The sequence below is a fragment of the Schistocerca serialis genome, chromosome 4 (assembly GCF_023864345.2).
Source record: "Schistocerca serialis cubense isolate TAMUIC-IGC-003099 chromosome 4, iqSchSeri2.2, whole genome shotgun sequence".
Lineage (NCBI taxonomy): Eukaryota > Metazoa > Arthropoda > Insecta > Orthoptera > Acrididae > Schistocerca > Schistocerca serialis.
Genome location: NC_064641.1, coordinates 486,847,280 through 486,871,972, shown reverse-complemented (window position 1 = coordinate 486,871,972; position 24,693 = coordinate 486,847,280). Strand labels below are relative to the sequence as shown.

The window sequence follows — 24,693 nt, the reverse complement described above, 5'->3', positions numbered from 1 at the left end:
AGTTACTTGCCATATCCGATTAAATATTTACAGCAACAGACTATGATTTAGTGACAGGTTGGCAACACTGATCTTCCTTCCAAGTAGACCAGTCATTTTATTTAATGGAAAAGTTTTGTTGTTTTGTCAGAGAAACTAATGGATTCAATTGTTTTCTGGTTTTTAAAGGAATGAGCTTAATGAAAAACAAAAGTTTCAACACAATAAGTTCATTGCACAAAATATTGGTGTCCCCGTGAAAGAGTACACAAGTCAGTTTTGAGCCCTGGAATGGTGTAGAGTTGGCAGAGGTGGTCATGCCACCATCCTCTGCACACTGTTGCAAAGCAATATGAAATGGAACAAGCAGATAAGGACAGTAGCAGGAGAGGTGAATGGTTGACTTAGGTTTATTGGGAGATTTTTAGGAAAGTATGGTTCATTTCTAAAGGAGACCACATATTGTACACAAGTGCAACCCATTCTAGAGTACTTCTTGAATGTTACGGGTCTGTACCAGATCAGATTAAAGAAACATGTCAAAGATATTCAGAGGTGGGCTACTAAATTTGTTCTGTTCGGTTCAATCAACACATGGGTTTTACAGAGATGCATGATGAATTCCAGTGGGAATCCCTGGTGACAGGGCCAGTTAAAGGCACAAGTGACGCAAGTAGCTGCTTGGAGCGCCAAGCTGAGAGAGGCACCACAACATTGTGATTTATATACAGGACTGATAACAATTAATAGGGGCTACTTAGCCCGCCAAGCTAAGAGGGGCACCAGGAGTGGCCAAGCCCAAGATTTGTATACAGTGCGTATCACAATTAGCAAATACGGACATGGGTAAAAGAGTATGAGGGAAAAGTGGGGGAGAAAGTGCCATAAGATATGTTGATTGTGCAGGATAAACATTCTTGAACTGGCCCTTCCTGGAGGGTAGACAACTTTCTTTTAGTGAAACATTAATGAGAAAATTTGGAGAACTGGCATTTAAAGTTGACTGCAGAATGATTTTACTGCTGGCAACGAACATTTCATATAAGAATCATGAAGATAAGAGAAAAAGGGCATGTACAGAGCCATACAGACACTTGTTTTCCCTCGCTCTGTTTGCAAGTGGAACAGGAATGGAAATGACTGATAATGGTACAAGGTACCCTCCACCATGCAGCATTTGGTGACTTGCGAAGTACGTATTTATAGGTGTAGAAGTAACTATGGTAGTGAAGTGAATGTATATGTGCCAGCCAGTTGCATGGCATCACAAGCTGACTACTGCTTCACAGTATGTTTATTCCATGATGAAGTTTGTTGTAAATAATTCACTACAGTTCAAAAGGAACATTGATGTACATAACTAAAATACCAGAAGGAAAAGTGCCATGCTTTACTCCACTTCAATGTTGTCTTTAGCACAAAAAGGGGGTGCACAATGCTGGAACAAAAATTTCTGTTCAGTTAAGCAGTGATATAAAATGTCTGACAGACTGCAAAGTAAAATTTGAAAACAAACTCGGGAAGTTTTTCTCTACAACTCTTTCTATTCTGTGAAAGAATTTTTATTGTTGTAATGTGTAAAAGGTGGTGGGTAGGAACTACTAACTCCCATCTGTGTATCAAACAGTGGAAACTCCAGGTTGGAATATCAACAACATTAGGAAAACGATAAAATGCTGCTCATCGTAAAGATCACCCATTAAATTTGTGTGTGTTTAATTTTTCTTTGATGAAGAAGGCTTTGGCCAAAAGCTGTATATGTAGCACTATTTTTCTTGTGCCTGTCTGCATCTCAACAGGTCATCTTTACAGTGAGTATCAGTCTATCCTTCTCCTAGTATTGTTCACACCTGTATGTCTTTTCCTTTTTCATCATAATCATCATCACTTCTTCTTTTTGCACTTTATGTATGATATCTGTACAAAGAGGCATCAAAAGACTTGTCAGGAACTTTTCTATTACCTAATAAAGGTTTATTATCTAATAACAACCACTGATGTAACTGGAATGGATGTTTTTGGAAAGCCTGCAGCTGTCATTCATTATTTAAATAATGAAATACTGCACTAGCTACGTATTTTTTCATGCTTAATGACGTGTTTTGAGAATTTTTTCTCGTTGTCAAGTGCAAATATGTATGTAAGTATTTTGTGTGGTGTTTGAATATATGTTATTCTGCCTCTCATGCACTGCAGTCATCTTTTTCAGGTCATCAGGTACTGTACCTCTTCAGTTATGTAGAAAACCGAACAAACGCAAACTATCACTCACACTGTTTGTGTAACATCACAAAAAATAATAGAAAAATACTGCTCCTGACAATAAGAATAAATTCTCAAAACACGTTTTTGCCAACATGAAAAAAATATGTAACCAGCATTGTGTTTAAACTAAAAACATTTGAGCAATGCAAAGTGAATGTGCTAACTAGCAATAAAAGAGGCCAAACGCTGAAACTTGCTAAATATGGTTCAACAACGGTGTAATGATGATCACAACAATCGCAAAAGTGCATTTGTGAGGTAGAGTGTTTGGAAATGGTTGTGAATGGTCGTGATACCTTTATTCAAACAAATCTAGTTACTCCCATCAGCCATCACGCCAAGTAGTGCTTGGCAGCGGAAGATACGGCGTGAATTGTTCCAACTTTTACAAGTTTACCGGTCCAAATCCGCTGAGTAGAGTGCTCTTGTGTCGAGAAACTTAACCATGTAATATTTGAAATGGCTACTGGATGGCCAACATCATGCCAGCGTCATTTTTTTCTCGACAACTATTTTTTCGTAATGCGTAAATCGCAGGAAAGTTATAAATATGTTGATGCAAAATTGGGTGTAAATTAACATTGAGGGTGTAGAAAATTTGATGGGAATGATAAAAAATGCTGTAAATGGTGGGAAAACATTAATTCTGGGAACATAAAAGTGGGACTATACTGTATTAGATAATTACCAGGGAATTGCCTGCTTGATACTGCCTTAAAACTTAAAATCGGTGATCAGAGACAGAAGGCAGAATTATATAGAAATAGCAGATGAACAGCAAGGGTTCAGGAAAAAGCAGAGCACAGTCGGTGTTATTTTCACTTTAAGGCATATTGTGGAGAAATCGATACAGTTCAACAACGCAGCCTACGTATGGTTCATTGACTTGTCAAAGGCCTTTGATAGGATTATAAAAAAGATATAATTTAAATCTTAATTGACAAGAGAGCACCAATGAAATCAGTGAAAATCACAGAAGGTATATGTACAGGTAATAAAACAAGAGATTATACTGGATAAGCAATTAGACAAGAAGACTCACTAAGCCCACTCCTGTTCAACTTAATAATGCCCACACCATTGATGATGTAAGAAAGATAGGCTATAAAATGAGAAATAAATATTATATGTTATGCTGTATTGATAGCAAATAATGAGGATAGTTTACAAAGGTTACTTCACCAATTTAATAAAACAGCTAACCAATATAGGATGGAAATCTCATTAAAAAAACACAGACTATGGTAATAAAGTACTGTATGGAGAAACAGATTTATGACAACTGAGGAGAAAATAAAAAAAAAAGCATAAAACAGTGGTGTGTCCTGTTTTGGTATATGCAAGGGAAACTAGGGCAAAAATGATAAATACAAAACTAAAGCTAACATTAAAAAAGAACAAGCATGTTGATATGTGAGAAGTGTGGAATACAAAATATAAACAAACGGATGAAGACAAGAAAAGGAAACTGGAGGGACCGTGTGGAAAGGATAGACTCCTCAAGACTAGCTAAAATTTGTAAACATGGGCAACCGCAAGGGAAACGTCTACCTGGGTGACCACCTAGTAGATGGGACAGCAGTTGGTCCAGTACATTCACAGAAAGAGGCAGACAAACGGGGGAAACCCTAGTCAGCAGAAGCAGAATAACTTTCTGGGAAGAGTCAGACAATGTATTAATTCCTCCCACATACATCTTGCAAAATGACCATGAGAAAATTTGAGAAATTAGAACCTCTGTATAGGCATACAGAAATTCATTTTTCCAACATGCATTCGCAAGTGGAACAGGGAAGAGAGAGATCAGTTAGGGGTACCAGAAGTACCCTCCGCAATTCATTGCTGGGTGGCTCACAGCATATCATGCCACTGTAAGTGACTTATTATTGGGCAAACTATTTTTGGCATACACACTCCTTAGTTCTGAATTGGTAGAAGTCACTAGTTGTCTAAAACGTTCTAGCCACTAGTCTTCCATTTGCAAGGACCTCGATTGGCTGCCATATTCTCCACATCTGAACACATGCGACTCCTTTTTGTGGGGCTATATTAAAGACAAAGTGTACAGCAATAACCCCAAAACCATTGCTGAACTGAAAACAGCCATTCAAGAGGTCATCAACAGCATCAATGTTGACACTTCAGCGGGTCATGCAGAATTTAGTTATTCGTCTACACCACATCACTGCCAATGGTGGCAGTCATAGCAAATATATCATAACCTAAATCCGAATATCCGTAGTTTGTAACTAAGTTACTTGCCCTCCTTTTTTTTTTCTCTCCATGTAGTTCAATAATTGTCACCCTATATCTCTACCTTCCTGGTCTCTTTAAGGCAGAAATTGTGGACAGCAAAAGCTGGGGATTTTTCAGTCTTCATGTGATGTGTCAGCTCCTCACCTTGTGTTGTTTTGTCTGTTATTTTATTTTTGTGGTAGATTAATATCAAATTAGAGGGGAGAGTGTAATCAAAAGCTTGCCAAGAAATTGTGGCAACAATAAATTATTGATCATTTTCATCTCAGTGAGCATCACAGTTACAATGAATTTGAAGAATAAATTGTTCCACCATGCTGTATATTAAATTACTGTAACTTGCACAACCAGTTATGGGCACAGCCCATTGGCAAGTGAATCTTTAGGCATAGATGTAGATACATCATCCTCGTATCTTCAAAAAATCATGTGTCAGTTCCATGAGGAAGTGTGTTTAAGTGCACTTTGTAGCTACACATTTCAAGATGAGCAGTGTTGATTACAATGACGTACAAATTCGCTTAGCGCCTGAGTGATAAGACAAGGACAATGTATCCATATCTGTTGGTATTGTTGCAGTTGAGAACAGGCCTTACCCAAAACCAGTAGTGAGAATAAAGTAATACAATATACAGCCTGGTGGGACAATGTCCTCCTTCAAATTAATTACTAACTTTAGTCTCTGTTTCTTCTTCACAAAATTAAAAACTAATGGTAAATTCAAATGGAGGAGACTTAAACTTGTGTGAATTATTCTATCGTTTTTGAAACCAAAAAATTGGAACGTGTCAAGAAATATGTCATGATGAGCATATGTTATTATGGAATTAAAGTTTTGAATGTGATGTGACAATTTAAGTTATCCATTATTGTGCTAGGTTACTCATTGCAGAGGACAGTATACTCAAAATTAGTATATACTATTTGTTCTACTTAGTTTTTATTCATAGAGGGTTCATCGTTTTCAGAATTTGTAGTGTACTTTTGATCATTCATAAGAATGATTTGTTCACTGAATGGTACTGTATTTTGTTCAATTTTTTGCTCTAACTTATTCAGATGAATGTTTTGTTTGCTTAATTCTATTGCATTTTGTTGAATTTTTTGCTCTAACTCAAGCAATTCTGTTACAGGAATGCAGATTTCAGACCTAAACACGTGACACAGAACAGTTTAACAGCTGTTGGTTGAAAAGCTAGTTTCAAAAAACTTATTTTTTACACATTCTCAGGCTGTGAGGTTCCATGGGACCACAAATATTAGCTTTCCGAGTCATCTGTGGCTCAAGAGACACTTTGGTGCTGTGCTTAATTTCACAGTTACAACATTGAGTTGTATCTTAAAAGAAATTTATATATTCTATTTTTGTGAATACAGTTAAGATTGAATGCATTGATTTTGAAACTTTTTTTATTTCCAAACAAGTTCCTGAACAATTTTTAAATGTTTATTTTTGTGCAGTGATTTTATGAGCAGAACAATTTGATAAGAATGTGTGTGTTGTACAGTCATTGTGTGCTACATAATTTATTATTACTTGCCTGTATGATTGCTAAATCACTTTGTTTTAATTTAGTGTTGCTACTGCAAGTACTAGACATTCTCATGAGTTCAAAACAGAAAAAAAAAAAATTGAAAAAGTGAAGAAGTTGTGTAAATGTTATCATAAAGATCTCGTGCAAAGGCAGTGGAAATTTTAAACAAAAATATTCTGCTGCTATTTTTATTTATTATGTTGATTGTTTGTTGTCAAAACATGATTTTGGTTTTTCTAGTGTGCTTGTTGCTTAGGAGCCAAATGTGTGTGTTCCTGTGTATAGAAAATATTTAAAAAAATTACTGGTGGTGTTCATTTGTGAAATAATTTACTCATCCTCAGACATGTTATCCTCAGGCGTGTTACAACACTGACTTGCACAACTTAATTGAAAGACTTGCCATGAAATCAGAGTGAAAATGTTACATTTATAAATATATATTCTATAAATATACATATAGTTTGTCTATATGATACCTCATACTGTTAAAATTCATTAAGTTTTTCACTATTCTGGCCTAAAGATCTGTGATACTCATGTGCAGTAAAGGCAAATTAACGTGAATAATGATTTTTGATATGTTGTCTCCTTGTCCTTCCCACAAAACCTTTGAATTGTATTCGTATCTGATGGCATGTGGATGTAACTGTTAATTTTGCCTTGCTTCAGCCATCGTGTCTCAGGTATGTCACTAGTGTTTTAATTGGGCAATAAGAACTGTAAATTTTTTGCAGACATTTTCTGCAAGTGGGTAAGTCAGTTTTGGCACTTGCTATTGAAATACCATTTATGCTTGATAAATCAGTTAACTGTGTGAAAAGAGTGCCAGGTAAAAGAAAAATACCCACACTTTATATCACAGTGAAACTTGCATATGATGTATTGATTGCACTTGTCATTACAGTTTGGGCTTTTGGCATTGGTTTTAGTGGTTTGCTGTTGCCAGGAAGGTTACTCAGAGATACATAGGTTGACAGCATTAAAGGTAACTGACAGGTGTAAAAGTTTTTGTGCCATAAATGTGGTACTTCAAATATGAAGAATTAATGACAGGTAGTTTTCTCATTCCAAGTATGTGTGAGAATGAATGTTTAGCTGACAACTCAGTAATGTTACCAGATGTAAAGGATATCTCAAAAGCTATGCCCACGTAAACTAAATATATAAAATGCAAATACACCAATTCCATGGGCCAACAATGAAATTTTTTAATGAAAGTGGTTTATTCTTGTGGTTTTTAGTGTACTGAATCACAATATAACAAAAAGCTGTATCACCAACCATTTCTTAAAATTAGCACTCAATATTTAAAAAATATATTTTTTAGGAATTTTCGTTATGTATGTGTTATATAGCATTTCAATTGATAGTATGAAACTGAAATTTCAGTGGCAGTTGTACTGGAGAGTAAATGAACCATAATTACTATCAAGCACTCTTTTAAGTCTTCTTGTTCATGTACAGCTGTTCACTTCATAACAATGTAACCTCACTTTCTACACTTGAATGATTGTGTTTAGTATAGTGTCTAGTCATATTTGTGAAAATTTTTGTGAGCTTTTCATTAACAAGCATCAGAGAAACATTACAAATTACATAGCAAAAGTGTGCTATTCATACCTTGGTTGTAAATACGGAGATGAGTATAAGTCAGAGTGCTGCATAAGATATTGCTAAATATGTCGTGAAGATCTTAGAATATAATCAAAAACAAAGGTAAGCTTTCAGAGTTGCTGTTCCATTGACACAGAGGTACCCAAGAAACCACTCCAGCATAAAAGATTCTTGGTTTTCTTGCTAAAGAATTGAGAATATATTAAAAAAGCAAGCCGTAGTGAGAAAATTTGTTCCCATCTAAGTTATCATTACTTTTGTTTTATTGATGTTGCTGCTTACAACTCGGTAAAGAGAAAAAAGTAATTTGATAACGTAACATTCAATCTGCCATCTCGTAAGTGGAACATGGTCCAGGTCTTCCTGTTCCTGCACCATCAGAAGCTTTTGAGGACGTTATCCAGGATGATTCTAATGATGGCCATTCTGATGCACATGAACAAGGTCACGGTGGGTTTCATTGCACTTGAAGCAATTAAGATTGAAAGCTGTTTACTAAAACCTAGCTAAATTACTTGATTTGGAAGTTTGAGCCTAACAGAGGAAATGTTGCATTCAAAGAACAGAACTAATTGGAAGCAGGAACAATATTTATGCATATAGAACAACATAGCAGGCATTTCCTGTATATTTCAAAGAAGAATTTAATTTTAATATATTTGTCAGATATGGCTGCTTTCATGAATGAATTTGGAATTCAGTTGAAGTGGTAGTTTAAAGACTGTTTTACTGCACAAAGTCAACACTCATAGATCGGTACCATTTGCTCTTTATGTCCATTGCCTCCTTCATTATCTGTGTCTGTCCATCTCTTTCTCCCCTCCTCCTCTCTCCATACTATCACCTTCGCCCCCCTTGCAGTAGGAGGTTGCTAGCTCTGACCCCCACAGTATTTCTTTTCAGATAGTGAGTACTACATGTACCAAGTTCAGCTGAAATTAATCCATTGGTTTCAGAGGATATGTGGAACATACATACACTCCTGGAAATTGAAATAAGAACACCGTGAATTCATTGTCCCAGGAAGGGGAAACTTTATTGACACATTCCTGGGGTCAGATACATCACATGATCACACTGACAGAACCACAGGCACATAGACACAGGCAACAGAGCATGCACAATGTCTGCACTAGTACAGTGTATATCCACCTTTCGCAGCAATGCAGGCTGCTATTCTCCCATGGAGACGATCGTAGAGATACTGGATGTAGTCCTGTGGAACGGCTTGCCATGCCATTTCCACCTGGCGCCTCAGTTGGACCAGCGTTCGTGCTGGACGTGCAGACCGCGTGAGACGACGCTTCATCCAGTCCCAAACATGCTCAATGGGGGACAGATCCGGAGATCTTGCTGGCCAGGGTAGTTGACTTACACCTTCTAAAGCACGTTGGGTGGCACGGGATACATGCGGACGTGCATTGTCCTGTTGGAACAGCAAGTTCCCTTGCCGGTCTAGGAATGGTAGAACGATGGGTTCGATGACGGTTTGGATGTACCGTGCACTATTCAGTGTCCCCTCGACGATCACCAGTGGTGTACGGCCAGTGTAGGAGATCGCTCCCCACACCATGATGCCGGGTGTTGGCCCTGTGTGCCTCGGTCGTATGCAGTCCTGATTGTGGCGCTCACCTGCACGGCGCCAAACACGCATACGACCATCATTGGCACCAAGGCAGAAGCGACTCTCATCGCTGAAGACGACACGTCTCCATTCGTCCCTCCATTCACGCCTGTCGCGACACCACTGGAGGCGGGCTGCACGATGTTGGGGCGTGAGCGGAAGACGGCCTAAAGGTGTGCGGGACCGTAGCCCAGCTTCATGGAGACGGTTGCGAATGGTCCTCGCCGATACCCCAGGAGCAACAGTGTCCCTAATTTGCTGGGAAGTGGCGGTGCGGTCCCCTACGGCACTGCGTAGGATCCTACGGTCTTGGCGTGCATCCGTGCGTCGCTGCGGTCCGGTCCCAGGTCGACGGGCACGTGCACCTTCCGCCGACCACTGGCGACAACATCGATGTACTGTGGAGACCTCACGCCCCACGTGTTGAGCAATTCGGTGGTACGTCCACCCGGCCTCCCGCATGCCCACTGTACGCCCTCGCTCAAAGTCCGTCAACTGCACATACGGTTCACGTCCACGCTGTCGCGGCATGCTACCAGTGTTAAAGACTGCGATGGAGCTCTGTATGCCACGGCAAACTGGCTGACACTGACGGCGGCGGTGCACAAATGCTGCGCAGCTAGCGCCATTCGACGGCCAACACCGCGGTTCCTGGTGTGTCCGCTGTGCCGTGCATGTGATCGTTGCTTGTACAGCCCTCTCGCAGTGTCCGGAGCAAGTATGGTGGGTCTGACACACCGTTGTCAATGTGTTCTTTTTTCCATTTCCAGGAGTGTATGTACATACATGCATCCACTTTTATAATACATATGGATTCTTAAGAAATTTCAACATAATTCTACATCCATTCTAAATTTGACTGCTAATTTATATTTTTGTATGAACAGTGAGAGTTACTTTATTGTGTAATGAGAGCATAAATGGTTTTGGCTCAAATAGATCCTGTACTGTTAGTCAGTGGGATGTCGAAAAATGACTGGTTTCACTGATGAATTACTCAGGGGTCTTGGGAAAGCAGATTTTGATGTTGATGATGTGGCATTTTCAGAGGTTTTTGACAAAAAATATGTGTTTGTGGACACAATTGATAGCGATAGCAGTGACAATGACAATAATTCTGTTAGTAATGATGATGGGAATGACTTGCAAGTAAAACTGTAAGAAGTGGCAACTACAACCAAAGCTAAACAGATATTACCTTACCAACTCAAGATTGCAATCACAGGCCACGTTCATCCACAGTATACATTCCATCAACATGCCCCTGTAACTGTGACTGTGTTACAAACATACACCCAAACACTGTGATAAGCAGATTGGAGCTTGTGGCTGCCAGCAGGCACATGGCATCAGATGTAAGGCTGTACTGCATCTCCAATGGCTTCATGGCAGTAAACATGTTAAAATCATCATGTACGCTCATTGTCTGGTGAGGTGGCTTTACTAAATAAACATGTTTCGCTTTACTAAATACCTATGTTTCTTAGATGAGTGGGATAATGGGGCAAAGGATCAGTGTTGGTCCAGAATAAACAGGCTGATACACAGCCAGCTATTTGGTTGTCCTGGGGGTGGAAGGACTGGGAAAACAGAGGTTGAGCACCCTTTGAGGAGTGAAATAATTTTAATTGCAATTTAATGTAACAACAGAGTTACTTGTCAAAATAAAAGACTGACAGTGTAAAATGAGTATCAGCTCAAATACAGGGTAACAAGTTTAAGCCCCAATGCCACCAGTTAATCTGGACACTTCACAGGCCATGCTGGTCAAGGAACTTGGACACATATGTATAAAACAAACATGAAATACATACAATAGAAATATCTCCAACAGTAAGCTCACAATAACTTTCCCAGAAAACTATTTTACAATAGAACAAAGTCAATATGCTACACACTATGAATTAATTAGTCTCAAGAGTTTTTCCTTTAAAAGATAAGTGAACTTAATCAATGCCAAAGAATGTTATTGAAAGCGCATGTGTCCAAACGGCAAGCAGTATGTACACTTAAAACAAATTAACAACCAGGTTTAGAAGACGAACTGAATATATACCAAAAATTTAAGGCAAAAGCCTCAAACAAGTTTATGAATGCACATGCCTTCAAGCAGGAAATAGAATGCCCACTTCAAATTAATCAACAAGTTTACAAGGTAAATTGAATGTATACTTCAAATTAATTAATAAACCAAAGAATTCTAACAAGCACACATGCACTCGCACCAGAAATAGTGTGCACACTATGAGTTATTTCAAACAAGGTTTTAGAGATGGCAGTTAAATGACGAATGTGCAGGCACTTAAACAACAAGTAAAAAACAAACTTTTGATTAAATAAGATCCAGTTCCTTAAAAATGGACTAAAGCAGAACATATCGTGCATGTCAAACCAGTAAACGAGAAACTGGGTATGCTCGCTCACTTTGTATTACTAACAACACTTGAGCTCCATAGTACTGGGAGTTACTGAATGTGTCCCCCACCCCGCCCACCCCCCCACCATCACTCACCCATTTTCTGATGTGTCAAAGTTGGTGAGTACTAATTCCCATTCCCAGGGTAAACACACCCTGCACACACCAGAAAAGACTTCTGTGATAAAACTCCGAGAGAGAGAGAGAGAGAGAGAGAGAGAGAGAGAGAGAGAGAGAGAGAGACTCCACAGTGCGGTACATCAGGTGCAAGCCACACCCCTCTGGTCAAAGATGAGTACACTTGAGATGGTGACGGGATGTACTGATTCATGGCATGGCTCGCTGGTGTGTAGGAAAATCTTCAGAATTCTGGAGAGAACAACATTTTGCACATGTGTATATATAAACAGAAAAATCCTGCTCTGCGCCGTAATTTGGGCCTATTGAAACAATTTCTGATAGTCTTACTGAATGTATTGAAAGTTTCAAGTATCTGTTAGAAGTCGTCTCTATTATCAGAAGAATTAGACATGAGATTATTTTTCAGTGTTGAATTATGAGTCAACAATCACTATGAGAGGGAGGCATGAGTAACATTTAGGGTGGATTTTATGAAGTGCTTATGCAACAAGAAAGGACCCATACTGTGTTTCTATTGAAGCCAACATGCTACAAACCTTCAAGAAGTTGGACAGTTTGGTGAACCTCAAGATCCACCATCCAGGCGAAGTCGGTGAGGAACTAGGGGAGCACTTTCATTAAGATATCAAAGTGATGGAAAGATGGCCACTGGAATTCAAATTTAGTGGAAGATTACACATAGGTTCCTTATCCAGATGTATGAGAGGCAATTCATCAGAGAAAAAGTTCTATCATAAATGGTAAGGAGAAGAAAAAAGGAAATATAAACCAATGGACACACAACTCCCATGTAATAAAGAGGTGTTTTCACCTATATATTTTAATTAAAACTTAGCTCATATTGAAAAATTAAATTACTTTCCATTCCAGTTACATGTGTGTTGTTTAACTTTCAGTTTGTAATGAAGTCACATTGTGGCAAAATTGTGACAGAAAAAAACAGCAAATCTGAGATAAGATGTGAATTCAGTGCCTAAAAACCAGACTACACACATCAAAAAAGTATTGCATCATTCCGGTTCTCAGAACTCCTTAAGACAGATGTTGACTGTGGACATTGTATCACAGACACAGTCCCTTTGACTGTTCAGAGATGTCACTAAACCCACCCAAAGATGTAAACAACCATGCATGAGCTGCACCCATTAGCTGGAAGGAGTCCAATAGCCGGTAAGTTCGTCATTCCACCAGGAAGGAGGTACATGGCTCGTGTTGTCTGTAGTTCAACCATGCCTAGACGGTCAACACCGCGATTTGATCGCATCCGCATTGTTACTTTGTGCCAGGAAGGGCTCTCAACAAGGGAACTGTCCAGGTGTCCCGGAGTGAACCAAAGCAATTTTGTTCGGACATGGAGGCGATACTGAGAGACTGGAACTGTCAATGACATGCCTCACTCTGGCTGCCCAAGGGCTACTACTGCAGTGGATGACCGCTACCTAGGGATTATGGCTCGGAGGAACCCTGACAGCAACACCACAATGTTGAATAATGAACAATGCTTTTCGTGCAGCCACAGGATGTCGTGTTACAACTCAAACTGAGTGCAATAGGCTGCATGAAGCGCGACTTCACTCCCGACATCAGTGGTGAGGTCCATCTTTGCAACCACAACACCATGCAGTGCGATACAGATGGGCCCAACAACACGCTGAATGGACCGCTCAGGATTGGCATCATGGTCTCTTCACTGATGAGTGTCGCATATGCCTTCAACCAGACAATCATTGGAGATGTGTTTGGAGGCAACCCGGTCAGGCTGAATGCCTTAGACACACTGTCCAGCGAGCGCAGCAAAGTGGAGACTCCCTGGTGCTTTTGGGTGGCATTATGTGGTGCCGACATATGCCGCTGGTGGTCATGGAAGGTGCCGTCATGGCTGTACGATACGTGAATGCCATCCGCCGACTGATAGTGCAACCATATCGGCAGAATATTGGCGAGGCATTCATCTTCATGGACGACAATTCGTGCCCCATCGTGCACATCTTGTGAATGACTTCGTTCAGGATAATGACATTGCTCGACTAGAGTGACCAGCATGTTCTCCAGATATGAACCTTATTGAACATGCCTGGGATAGATTGAAAAGGGCTGTTTATGGATGACGTGACCCACCAACCACTCTGAGGGATCTATGCCGAATCGCTGTTGAGGAGTGGGACAATCTGGACCAACAATGCCTTGATGAACTTGCGGATAGTATTGCATGATGAAAACAGGCATGCATTAATGCAAGAGGATGTGCTACTGGTTATCGGAGGTACTGGTGTGTACAGCAATCTGGACCACCACCTCTTGCTGTATCGTGGTACAACATGCCATGTGTGGTTTTTATGAGCAATAAAAAGGGTGGAAACGATGTTTATGTTGATCTGTAGTCTAATTTTCTGTACAGGTTCTGCAACTCTCGGAACTGAGGTGATGCAAAACTTTTTTTGATGTGACAGAAAATAATCAAAAAATATTCTTTTGTTGATGGATGGTATCTGTGTTGTTCTTCAAGTTGGAATTTCAACCAGAACATGTTTCAAAGGCTTAGAACCCAATTTTCAGATGCACACTGCATAATTCTATGTAACAAATGTTATATATTAAAATAAGTGCTAATACCATATAGATCTTGTAGTAATTTCGATCTAAGACATGATACAAACTAATGGACGCAAGTGTAGCTGCCATGGGCTGTAAAAGATTATAAAATATCCCTGACCTTGAGGATGCAAATCCTTGAAGCATACTTTGGTTGTAGTTTAAATAATGTGCCTGACATAATTACTACAGGATTACATTTTATGTAATTATTCACTTATGAATTATCATACTTGGATCGAAATTTCTTCATTATCCTATCACTACATGCTGGAACAATGAAGATGTAGGCATACATTTGTGTCACCATTGAATGCAAGTGTCAAAACCAGTTTGGGAACATTCAGTGTTTTGCTTCTTGATTTTAAAGCTATTTTAATCGAATCCGTAGAGTAAGTGTATGGGGACACTGTAATGGACATCAGAATGTGTGGCGCTGGGTGAAGAAGTTAGGTAACGGACAATCCGCACTGTGGTTGGCTGACAACCTCTATCACAGATGAAAATTGAGGAAATGTTGATGAAGTGATTTGATGAGACTGACGCATTTGAGCTCACAATCAAAAGCTTTGAAATAATTCTTAGAAAAATTGGGCAAGGATGAGGCAAGTGTGGTTTGTATTTTAAGGTTTGTATTTTAGCGCCCTAAACCACTAATCATCACCAGCATCATCATCTCTTGTGTAGAGGGCAGTTCAGGCTACAATATGCACTAATTCCACTTTTATATGTTCATTATTAAATTTATGACAGTGGAGGGATAAGTAGTTTCTGATTCTCCACTACCCCTTCCTTCCCCTCCCTCTTTGCCCCCCCCCCCTCCCCCATATGCTGAACCTATTTGGAACATAACTGGTTCTACACTGATGAACATAATAATGTGTTTTATCATATGAGCAGTGTGCTGCAATGACTGTAATGAAGCTTGTTCTAAGAGTTCAGTAGGCACTCTGAATGCAAAAATTGTGAGGTAAAAGATCTCCAACAAGGTACTTAGAGGAGCAGACAATAGTAGAAAGAAAGTAATGAGATACATGTGTATAAATATACCAGTTTTTAGTTTATGTTTAATAATTAAATAATGTATGAGCAAGATGCAAGCTCATACCAGTTTGTTCTTTCCTTAAATACACTTACAGCATAAAATATAATATTTTTATATGGTATGGGAGTAAAGGTAACAGCTCTCCAAATAGCAGGGGCTTCATGACACATTAGTGGACATTGATCACTACTTCTCTGATGGCTCCATCCATACTTCTGTGCATATCAAATCCATTAATTGTCAGTGGAATCTGAATCTTGACAGCTGTCATTCTTCCAGATCAAAATTGTGCCTATGTAGTCTGTAGTCTGACAACCTGTATTTGGTGCATCTGCAGTGAGAATTCCCTTACCCAGTACACTGAAGGTCACACTAAGACATTCATAGATAAGCAGTATCCTCAAAACCTAGTCTGCAGACAGATTTCTCATACATTATTCTCACACACCCCTAATCCTCCCGCTTTTCCCAAGAACTTACAACAAATGATCAACACATTTAGCACCCACCATCATCATGGATTCGGCCAACTAAACCATATTCTTTACCTGAGCTGGCCATTAAAATTGCTACACTATGAAGGTGATGTGCTACAGACGCAAAATTTAACTGACAGGAAGAAGATGCTGTGATATGCAAATGATTAGCTTTTCAGAGCATTCACACAAGGTTGGCGCCGGTGGCGACACCTACAACTTGTTGATATGTGGAAAGTTTCTAACTGATTTCTCATACACAAACAGCAGTTGACCGGCGTTGCCTGGTGAAACGTTGGGATGCCTCGTGTAAGGAAGAGAAATGTGTACCATCGCGTTTCCGACTTTGATAAAGGTCAGAATGTAGCCTATCGCGATTGCGGTTTATCGTATCGAGACATTGCTGCACACGTTGGTCGAGATCCAATGACTGTTAGCAGAATATGGAATTGGTGAGTTCAGGAGGGTAATACGGAATGCCGTGCTGGATCCCAACTGCCTCGTATCTCTAGCAGTGGAGATGATGGGCATCTTATCCGCATGGCTGTAACGGATCGTGCAGCCATGTCTCGATCCCTGAGTCAACACATGGGGACGTTTGAAAGACAACAACCATCTGCTTGAACAGTTTGATGACGTTTGCAGCAGCATGGACTATCAGCTCAGAGACCATGGCTGCAGTTACCCTTGATGCTGCATCACAGACAGGAGCGCCTGTGATGGTGTACTCAAGGACGAACCCGGGTGCAAGAAAGGCAAAACGTCATTTTTTCGGATGAATCCAGGTTCTGTTTACAGCATCATGATGGTTGTATCCATGTTTGGCGACATCGCGGTGAACGCACATTGGAAGCGTGTATTCGTCATCGCCATATTGGCATATCACCCGGCGTGATGGTATAGGGTGATAGGGTGCCATTGGTTACACGTCTCGGTCACCTCTTGTTCGCATTGACGGCACTTTGAACAGTGGACGGGGAAATGTGTTATGACCCGTGGCTCTACCCTTCATTCGATCCCTGCAAAACCCTACATTTCAGCAGGATAATGCACGACCGCATGTTGCAGGTTCTGTATGGGCCTTTCTGGATACAGAAAATGTTCGACTGCTGCCCTGGCCAGCACATTCTCATTGAAAACGTCTGGTCAATGGTGGCCGAGCAAGTGGCTCGTCACAATACGCCAGTCACTACTCTTGATGAACTGTGGTATCGTGTTGAAGCTGCATGAGCAGCTGTACCTGTACACGCCATCCAAGCTCTGTTTGACTCAATGCCCAGGCATATCAAGGCCAATATTACGGCCAGAGGTCGTTGTTCTGGGTACTGATTTCTCAGGATTTATGCACCCAAATTGCATGAAAATGTAATCATATGTCAGTTCTAGTATAGTATATTTGTCCAATGAATACCAGTTTATCATCTGCATTTCTTCTTGGTGTAGCAATTTTAATGTCCAGTAGTGTATGTCATAGGTTTATCCTGGGGTCACCTGTGAAAGTAGCCATGTCCTGTGATAGCTCTGCTGTAATTTTTGCCTAGCATTTTATGTGGACATGACCACCAATAAACTATCCAGCTTAATGAATGGCTACTCTCAAACTTCGGGCAAGAGCAGAGTTGACCACTCAAGGGCAGAACATGGTGCTGAATACAAGATGCTCAATTTCAATGACTTCTTCACAACCTATGCAATCTGGGTCCCTCTCCCCCAGCAACAGCTTTTTTGAACTATGTAGTTTGGAGTTATCATTGCAACACATCCTCCATTCCCATAATCCTGGCTTCAGTCTCTGCTAACACCCTGCTCCTCACACAACTCCATCCTGCCCTAGGGCCTTAACGTAACTCATACTGCATCCAAATCCTCTCTTCCTCATTTCTGCTTCCCCTGTCGCCCCCTCCCAATCCACTTCCCCACATCATTGTAATAATGCACTGCAAAGACACACTGGTGCCAGTGCCTATGTGTTGTATATAATTGCTTCCTCTTCCTTCTGCATTCCTATGTAGTACGTCTGCTGCCTTCTTCCGCTCCTTCAGCCATCCTTTGCTGACACCTCTCTCTCTCTCTCTCCCTCTCTCTCTCATTGGAAGAAAAGGTGGGAGAGGGTGAATGGCAACTCACACTCATGGTGTTGCTCAATAAAACATTAAAGGATTTTTCCAAAAGCTGGTGAAGTTCTCAGTCGGGTTTAAGTGCCTGTTGATGACTTGGCACTGCTAATATTGAGTTGCTACCTTTACTCCTAATCATTTACATTTTGCTAGAAATTTCCATGCCATATTTATTTTTTGTGTATGTTAGAGATTAATTATGGAATATACTGACTGGGGTGAAACTCATAACTTGGAAGTCCTACATGGCATGTGTCTTCGTAAAGATCTTGGAGGCTGTGAAGCGCACGGCTGCTTTAAGAGCAACTAAAATACTTGGATTGTGTGTATAACTTAGAGTCATTGTTTCATGGAGATAATTAATATGGGAATGATGTGTGCTCACTGTTGAACAGTTGTGAAACATACAAGCTGCACATTGAATAGTGCAAGGAAAGAAAATCTTCCTCTAAAAAGAACATTTTGCCCAATACACATTCAATAACAAATTGAATTTAAAATTTAAATTGAATGAATGAAGACAACCAGTTACTGTATAACAGTCACCGAACAAATACAGTATACATAAGTGCCGGAACATGGTTGCTTAGTTTACTGACTTTCTTTCTTTTTCATGAGTTTTTTCCTGATCTCATGAGTAAGAAATGTGGCCTGAATTTGTGGGACACCTAAACAGTAAGAAATGTGGCCTGATTTTGTGGGACACCTAAACATCATTGATAATTGTATGAAGTTCTCCTTGAAGATGGCAGAGAGAGAGAGAGAGAGAGAGAGAGAGAGAGAGAGAGAGAGAGAGAAAATAAATTGCACAATCTCCTGCAAATGTTCCAAGACTCTGCAGCACCCCTTGATGGAAAAACACTAGCATGGTACAGAACAAGAAGTGCCCATCATAAGCTGTAGGCTTTTGCAGCTGGTATTTACAGCCCTAGCAACACCACTTTTTGGCATTAGGCCATGTTCTGAGGCAGGTTTTCGTGCTTGACATTTCATCTCATACTGTGAGAGACATCTCCATAGGCAGTGGAGAGATAAGTGATTGTGTCCCCAATGTAAATAACCCCAGAAAGTCAATCAGCGTGCACTGTATTTGCTCAGTTAGTAGAAATTTGCCACTCTGTTTACCTGAAGCCCAAAATGGTCATGCTGCAACTTCCTCTGACAGTTTCTAATGATAATGAAGTTGTGCCAATATACATTATGGGCCTTGGAGGACAGATTTTCTCAGCATGATTGATTTATGTTGTACATCAGATGCTGTTTCAGTTTTGCACAGTTGTGTTGTTTGTTTTAAGTAGCACTAATGCCTGGTGTTTGTCTAATTTCTGTTATCGTCCTTTTCTGTTGGAAGTTGTTTCTGTGTTTCTGAAATTCTATGGCATCTTAGTGCATCTGGGACAAAAATATGCCTTAACCCATGAGCCAGTATCTGGAAAACTGAGCTGTAAACACTTGTCGTGAAAGTGTGTGTTGTATGAATGTGTGTTGGTATGAGGAAGACATTTTGAGAAAAGTTAAATATTTAGGAGGAGTACAAGAGATGTGAGCTTGATTACTTAGTTTCCTCCTATTTCTGTTGTGATGCTGAGACAACACAACTACTCCAAATTTTTTGAAAGTGAAGAGAGTTCATTGTAACAGAGTCACCCCTGATCTGAGCGTACACCCATCACATACGACACATCCAAGCCATTGTGAAATGTAAATTGATCAAGCTGCACATTTGCCTAGTAATAAGTTCTGTCATGATTTTTGGGACAAGATTGATAGTTTAATGCAACCAATTATGGCAGCAGATTCTGTGATAACTACTAACAGACAAAAGGAGAGGTACAATAGGCTACAAAAGAAGAGTGTGACTGTCCTATTTGCAGATATGGACCATGCTTTGAATAGGTCGGACAATGTTGTCTAGGTATGAAATAGCCATGCCTGCCAAAGGGGTTTAACTATGCGATTGTAATGTCTAGAAAACAAAAATGAGATATTGTTGTCAGTAATGAAGATAGAATTCATCTTTTGCATAAACAGCATGCAGATGGGATACCTATGGAATGAGCCAGGATATTGCATAGGTGCAGTTTGCCTTGCAGTAATTACATGAAAAATGAGATGGAAGTTTTTAGAGATTTACATCTGAATGAAGACATTCTTTTTCTTCCAGCAGATGTGGGTAATGCTAGAGGAAGCAACATACTGGAGTAAAATCAGGATAAATAACAGCCTCTTTGATTTCTCATATCAGCACAGTGGCTCATCAAAGCAGAGGCATTGCAATCAGTACTGTACCATTGACAAAAAATTTACATGTAAGGTATGCCATTAGACTGTTAGTGTTATTGACAGCATGTCATTTGGGATTGCTAAATACTTTGCCGTTTTTCTGTAGGAAAAACTGACATTTATGTTAAAGATTCTGCTCACTTTAGAGCAAAATTTAAATCTCACAAGGTGAGTTCAGCCACACAAGAAGAAAAACTTTTACTTTTCTGAAACTAACACAATAATATCAGTTATTTGGTATAAGGAATTATTATTAACAGTACATACTGATACTGCTTGAGAAAGCAAACGAGCATCTGCTTGCCTGTTGCAAAAAAATGAAGCTGAACTGGTAGGGACACAAATTAAACTGTAGAAACTAAATCTTGAGTGCTTCTCAATGCTTTTCAAGATAAGCATGAATGGGTGTTTCCTTGATGTTTTGCCATGTTTATATGGTCTTTCCTCCCACCATACTGTTTTAGATATTGAGTTGGTGATGTCTTCTGTGACTTTAAACAAGAGAAATTTGTTTCTCAAGGTAATGTTTTGATTGTGACTGTCCAGGCACATATTATCAGGGAATTATTATTGTTTTGCTTATACTTAGAGTTTTAATAATTATTCACACTTTAACTTTACATGTCTCTTAAAATTTTAGTACAGGCGCAAAGACTTGGCTGTTGTATGCCTACACCAATGTACTCTCTCCACCAACATATCTTGAAAGCATGCCATATGAGAATTTTGAGAAGATGAAAATGTCTCTTACATTATACCCACAGGGCATATGAGACAGACTAGAGGCTATGATTTCTTGTCCAGCTGGTTAATAGGCCAAGTCATAGGAGCTGGACATATTTGTCATGAATAGTATATGTGCAAGCTGGCAGCAGGCCTGCGACACGATTCAGTGCACGAGGTGAAAAATCTATCATTACACATGAGCCTCATGATTTGGGAAATATGAACAGGAAATATCTGTCAAATACAATGGCTGCTGATGTGAAGTTCTCAAGTTTAATTTCTGCTGATCATCTCGTATTTATATCATTATACTTGGTATGTTTTTGTTAAGCATTCTGTTTTGGGTTCACAAATTATTTTCTCACAGTCTGTTTCTAATATTTACCACAATTGTACTTGCACAAATGTTTCAAATTTTTGAGGTTTGTACAGGTTGTCTTTTTTCTCAGTTCATGAATTTTATGCTCCTTCCATACGTCCTGTGAGACAACTCATTTGTGATTTTTGTGAATTTTTTGACCTATACTTCAGTTTCAATTTTCTGCATGAGCACCATAATTCTAGTTTAAGATTTTCTTTACATACTACTTAAAAGTCATTATGTGATCTTTCTCAACCAGTTTACGAGCAAACATTATGAAGGGAGCTGCATGCAACAGACATTTGGTGTGCCAAACAACACAGATATTGGTCTCTACCTTATTGCGGGACTCTACAATGGTCTGCCGATTTGCAGATCCTGATGGAATCCCATTTCAGGTTTAGAAAGGTTCTCTATGGCTTGGCCCATTAACTTAGCTTGTGTTTATTGTGAATCTCTAGTGCAGCACAAAGTCCCAAGTGACTGGAAAAAAGTGCATTTCATTCTTGTATATAAGAAGGATAAAAGAATGGACATGCAGAATTACATCCTTAGCACTGGTTTGCTGCAGAACCCTCTAATGTATTCCCAGTTCAAATATCATAAATTTCCTTGAGAGGGACAAACTGTCCACAAATCAGCACGATTTTAGAAAGCATCACTCATGTGAAAGTCGGCTTTCCCTTTTCTCACATGACATTCTGCAAACTATGGATTAAGGGCAACAGGCAGATTACATACTCCTACATTTCCATAAAGCTTTTGACATGCTACCACACTGCCAACTGTTAACAAAGGTACAAGTGCACAGAACATGTGAGTGGCTTGATGATTTTTTAAAGTAACAGAAACCAGTATATTGTCCTTCACAGTGGGTGTTCATCAGGCGTGCACCAGGGAAGTATGATAGGACAGCTGTTATTTTCTGTGTACATAAATGATATGGCGGCGAGGGTATGCAGCAGTCTGCAGCTGTTCGCTGAGGATGCTGTGGTGTCTGGTAATGTGTCATCACTGAGTGGCTGTAGGAGGATACAAAATGACTTAGACATTATTCCTAGTTGGTGTAATGAATGGCAGCTAGCTCTCAATGTAGAAAAATGTAAGTTAATACAGCTGAATGAGAGAAACAAACCCATAATATTAAAATACAGCATTAGTAGTTGTTCTACTTGACACAGTGACATTGATTAAATATTAATATTACAAAGCAATACGAAGTGGAATGAGCATGGAAGGATTGTAGTAGGGAAGGCAAATGGTCGATTTCAGTTTATTGGGAGAATTTTTGGGAAATGTACTTTGTCTGTAAAGGAGCCCACATATATGATGCTAGTGTGGCACGTTGTTGAGTAGTGTTCAAGTGTTTGGGATCTGCACCAGGTCAGATTAAACAAAGACATTGAAGGCATTCAGAGGTGGGCTGCTAGATTCGTATCGGTAGGTCTGAACAATGCACAAGCATAGTGGAGGTCCTTTGGGATCTCAAATGGGAATCACTGTTGGGAAGGCAACATTCTTTTCAAGGAGCGCTACCAAGAAAATTTTGAGAACCAGTATCTGAGACTGACTGTGGAATAGTTCAACTGCCACCACCATACATTTCACACAAGGACCATGAAGATAATATTAGGGAGATTAAGACTCATATGGAGGCATATAGACAGCCAGTTTGCCCTTGCTCTATTTGCGAGTGGAACAGGAAAGGAAATGACTAGTAGTGGCACATAAACCCTCTACCACTTACTATACAGTGGCTTACAGAGTATGTACATAAATGTAAATATAAATGTAGAATTTGCCTCTTTCCAAATGATGCAAGCCGTTGAGCACACTGATGGTATAATAAGGCGTTTTCACTCACAGTGAGTGGAGGGTGTGGTTCTGTGACATTTGGAGGGAGATTCTTTGCCCCATGGGTTGGCTCCGTTCATTCAGGATACTGGTAATATGAACTAGTGTGTTCAACTTAACATAATCTGTAAGAGTCTTGTACCGTGAGGAAGTAAGGAGAGGATGTTGTTTTGGGTGGCCAGTACCCTCTTTCTACAATATGAACGCACACATGGATTAATATGGTTCTTTATTTACATGAACTGGAACATTCACTTAACTTGAACAGAGTCCATGTTTGTGGTACAAGCTCATCAGTAATAGTCCCACTATAGTCGCTAATCTGGTCGCTGTGTACTGTTGTAGCCTGTAATGAACTAATCCTGCTCTGTGAGTAAACTGACAGATGCCAAACTGGATGAGTGAGTTAGTGATTGAGTGAGTAAGTGAGGCCCTCCAGTCAGCAGCTGTCTAAATACATGCTGTCAAGAGGGCGTTGGCGCTGTGTTGCTTGTGGTGTATCTCTGGCCTTTCTTGTGATAGGCATGCCTGATCTGGTGCCTACTAATTGATCTTCACACTTCGTCTTTGCTGACCGGTGTGCTGGTGACAGCTTGCACCAGCACATTCCTCCCCTCCAGAAATGCCCCACTGTCATTACCTAGGGAGGGTGCAAACGACAATGGAGAGTGGGGCAGGATGCTGAATGTACAGTTGAGCCAGGAGCTGTGACTGTGGAGGATGGCATACTCCCGATTGTACCCCGCCATCTGGCCTGTTAGGCAAAAGAAACATCATCTGGAAAACGACTGCCTGGGCACATATCCAGGCCCGAATGATGTGTCCTGGGGTGATGACAGCGATGGTGATGATGACGAGTGGTCCACGTCCATTGGGTCGGCGAGCAGGGGTGCTGGAGGTGAGGGTGCTTTGTTCATCTGCTTCTGCTGGGTGCCCTGGTGGCACAAGTGAGCAGCTGCGAAGGCCACATAGTCCCCTAAGGCCATGAGTCTGGGGGAAGAAAAGCAGCAGAATCACGAGGCAAATGACATGTACGAATTTCGTTCTGGTGCGGCGCTGCAAACCATTGGGACCTGCAATCAGGTACATGAAAGAGCCGATGCGTTCCTGGATCGCGCCTCTTCCCCAGCGCCCACGTTTGCTGTAAACCCTGAAAAGAATACGATCGTGAGGCGCAAAGCGATACTTGTGGACCATTGGTGGCACTTGATGCTGTGGTGGGTGTAGCAAGTGTAGCAGCGTCCGATGGCGGAGCTATGCAGAAGTTCCGCCGGTGATGGTCTTAATTGTGGGTGTGAGCGATAGGAGGTGAGAAAGAGATGCAGCGCCTGTTCCCGTGTGTGGGTGGTGTGAAGCTTGACCATCTGTTGTTTAAAAGTGCGTACGAAGTGTCCTGCTTCTCCATT

General features: G+C 40.4%; 1 protein-coding gene across 3 annotated transcripts in view; it reads left to right on the top strand.

Moving 5' to 3' along the window:
• The window catches only part of LOC126475196 (phospholipid-transporting ATPase VD), a 351,647-nt gene extending 345,507 nt beyond the window's left edge, over positions 1 to 6,140 (top strand). For all 3 annotated transcript variants that reach the window (XM_050102846.1, XM_050102845.1, XM_050102848.1), the window contains one exon: positions 5,634 to 6,140. In XM_050102846.1, coding sequence (XP_049958803.1) covers positions 5,634 to 5,662 — 29 coding nt within the window. In that variant the 3' untranslated portion in view covers positions 5,663 to 6,140. The remainder of the gene's footprint in view (positions 1 to 5,633) is intronic.
• Positions 6,141 to 24,693: the final 18,553 nt, after the last annotated feature.